Genomic DNA, 3,064 nt, shown 5'->3' on the forward strand with positions numbered 1-3,064 from the left:
CATTTGAATGTTGATATGAAGTTAAACTGATCAGGATGTGTTTTATTCTGGCTGACGGGAGAATCCTAAACCATGACCAGCATTTTCTCCATTGTTGTTGCAGAAAGCAGTTTCTCCTCAACCTGTTTCTCAGCCAAGAGTGCCACAGGCTCAACAGCGCCCCTCACCACAGGGTAAGAACTTCACCTTCTAACCAAGAAATATGAAAAATATTGTAGAAAACCAATATTTCTTTAAAGGCAGAAAAAAAAAAACTAAAATCCCACATCATTTTTTCTAGGAGGTCCTCAGCAAAGCCCCCCTTCTCAGCAGCGTCCTTCTCCTCAAGGACAACCCCCTCCACAGGGTCAGCAAGGTGCTAGCCCTCCAGCAGGTGAACCCACGGCCCAGGCTAAAGCTAACCAAGGACCAGCGACTCAAGCGCGGCCACAAGGAGGTACTGCTCCAGGCCCGAGACCCTCTTCTGGACCCGGCTCTCCTCAGCGGAGTCAGGGGGGCTCCCCTCAAGCTCAGAGGCAACACTCTGTAACCCAGCAGCAGCAGAAAACCACTGCTGGGGGGCCTGGCCAGAAACCTGCAGGGGGGGCACCTACGCAGCAAAGGCCAGTCCAGCCACCGAGGCAGCAGTCACAGGGGGGGGGGCCTCAACAACAGAGAGCTTCTGGTCAGCAGGCCCGTCCTGGAGCCCCCACCACCCAGCAACCACGGCCCTCCACCCAAGGCCAAGGTGGGCGACCACCCCTGCAGCAAAAGCCTCCGCCCCCACAGAAACCCAGCCAGGACATTTCTACAACCAGTGGCTCACCACAACTGAAGTAAGTCAAAGTACACAATAAAGTACAATCACTTTAGATTTAATGAAGTTGACAGTTGACCACGTACGAGAAGCCCCTCCCCCGCACCCCCCGCCTGCACTTTGTTCCCAGCATGCCTCTGTCCATTCTCTCTACCGTCAACATGCATGAGGTTTTATTTGATTACTTCACGTTCTCTACATAATCACATTGAAACGGTCAATACAGACGCATCTGAACAACACAGGTGAGAAAGGTGGTCTACAGTGGTCTCCATAGATACAGCTACATACATGCTCATATATCATATACTGCTCCTACATACTGTATCTCTCATATATATTGCTCCTATATATATATCGCTCCTACATATATATCTCATATATATTTCTCCTACATATATATTGCGCCTACATATATATCTCATATATATTTCTCCTACATATATATTGCGCCTACATATATATCTCATATATATTTCTCCTACATATATATTGCGCCTACATATATATCTCATATATATTTCTCCTACATATATATTGCGCCTACATATATATCTCATATATATTTCTCCTACATATACACATATATTTTTTGGACTGATGGCAGTAGGTCACTACAGACAGGCCTTCAACAGACAGAGTCAAATCCAAGTCTTGTCTCCTTCTCTCTCTGCCTTACCATACAAGTCTTTTCATTCCATTGTTTTGCTGCATGACCTTAATAGCCTTTCCTCTCCTCTATCAACGTTCCTTCTCTTTTTAGCAAATCCCAGTCTCTTACCAATACCTTCAACATTCCAGAAACCCCAGCACCACGGGCCAGCCTTAGCCAGGATGAGGTGAAGGCAGAAACCATACGCAACCTGCGTAAATCTTTTGCCAGTCTCTTCTCAGACTGAGATAATGCATCCCTCTCCACCCCCACCCCCACCCCCACTGACAGAAAGATGGACAGGTGAACTGAAGGACAGATCACGTCTTCCCCCGACCAACAAGGACCAACAGGACGTGGCCTCCACTCTGCGTACGTTTGTCCAGTTTGAGATGAAAATGTTTCACATTCACTGCCTCAAAAAGTTGAACAAAAAAGTTACAGGAACTAAATCTGATCTTGAATCTGTCGCAAACATTCCTCCGTTCATATAACACCTCCAGATCTAATATTTTGACAAACTGTGAGATAATACAGTATGTCTGCTCACACACACACACACATACACACACACACACAGACACGCACACACACATGCATGAATGTACACAAACAAACTGCAGCTTCTGCTTCCTTGTTGTTGGTGTTAAATGTTTTCAGTCCAGTTGACAGTGAACTGAATTAAGGGACAGTCACAAAGTTGTTGTTGTGGAGATAAATGTTTGTGTCATTTTTTGTCTTTCTTTAAACCACAAACTAAAATGTCAGGGACAATGTTGAAATACTAAATCATGAGCCAAACAGACAACGCCACAAAAGAATTGAACAGTTCTACCAGTCCTTTCAGACCTGTACCGGTCCTTTCAGACGTGTACCGGTCCTTTCAGACGTGTACCCGTCCTTTCAGATGTGTACCAGTCCTTTCAGACGTGTACCAGTCCTTTCAGACATGTACCAGTCCTTTCAGACATGTACCGATCCTTTCAGACACGTACCGGTCCATTCAGACGTGTACTTTCAGACGTGTACCTGTCCTTTCAGATACGTACCGGTCCTTTCAGACGTGTCCTTTCAGACATGTGTACCGGTCCTTTCAGACATGTGTACCGGTCCTTTCAGAAGCGTACCGGTCCTTTCAGACGTGTACCGGTCCTTTCAGACGTGTACCGGTCCTTTCAGACGTGTACCGGTCCTTTCAGACGTGTACCGGTCCTTTCAGACGTGTACCGGTCCTTTCAGACGTGTACCTGTCCTTTCAGACGTGTACCGGTCCGTTCAGACATGTACCGGTCCTTTCAGACGTGTACCTGTCCTTTTAGTGAGTCATTCAGGACGACAGCCTTCTTCAAAATCATTGGACATAACACAACCTTACCTCAAGGTAAAGTACATGATTATAAATACTTTTACAATAGATAAAAATAGTACCTTGCATATTTATGATAGAAAGAGATAAAAAAAACTCAATCAAATTTTCCACCAAATGTCCATAAGACTCTCTCTGCCATCTGACAACTTTGATACAGTCCCTAAATTCAACACAACTGCCGCTCACACACTGACCCCTGTACTGACCCCTGTACTGGAGGCTCTGGAGATAGAAGCCCCCCCCCCCC

At 46.0% G+C, this 3,064-nt stretch overlaps 1 protein-coding gene across 1 annotated transcript in view; it reads left to right on the forward strand.

Annotated features, from left to right (window-relative positions):
• syn1 (synapsin I) overlaps positions 1-2,744 on the forward strand; it is a 7,377-nt gene extending 4,633 nt beyond the window's left edge. The window contains exons 13-15 of the mRNA XM_017042897.2: positions 104-173; positions 281-815; positions 1,560-2,744. Of these exons, the coding sequence (XP_016898386.1) occupies positions 104-173; positions 281-815; positions 1,560-1,695 (741 nt within the window). The 3' untranslated portion in view covers positions 1,696-2,744. The remainder of the gene's footprint in view (positions 1-103; positions 174-280; positions 816-1,559) is intronic.
• Positions 2,745-3,064: the final 320 nt, after the last annotated feature.

This window comes from Cynoglossus semilaevis, chromosome Z, assembly GCF_000523025.1.
Source record: "Cynoglossus semilaevis isolate Cse_v1.0 chromosome Z, Cse_v1.0, whole genome shotgun sequence".
NCBI lineage: Eukaryota > Metazoa > Chordata > Actinopteri > Pleuronectiformes > Cynoglossidae > Cynoglossus > Cynoglossus semilaevis.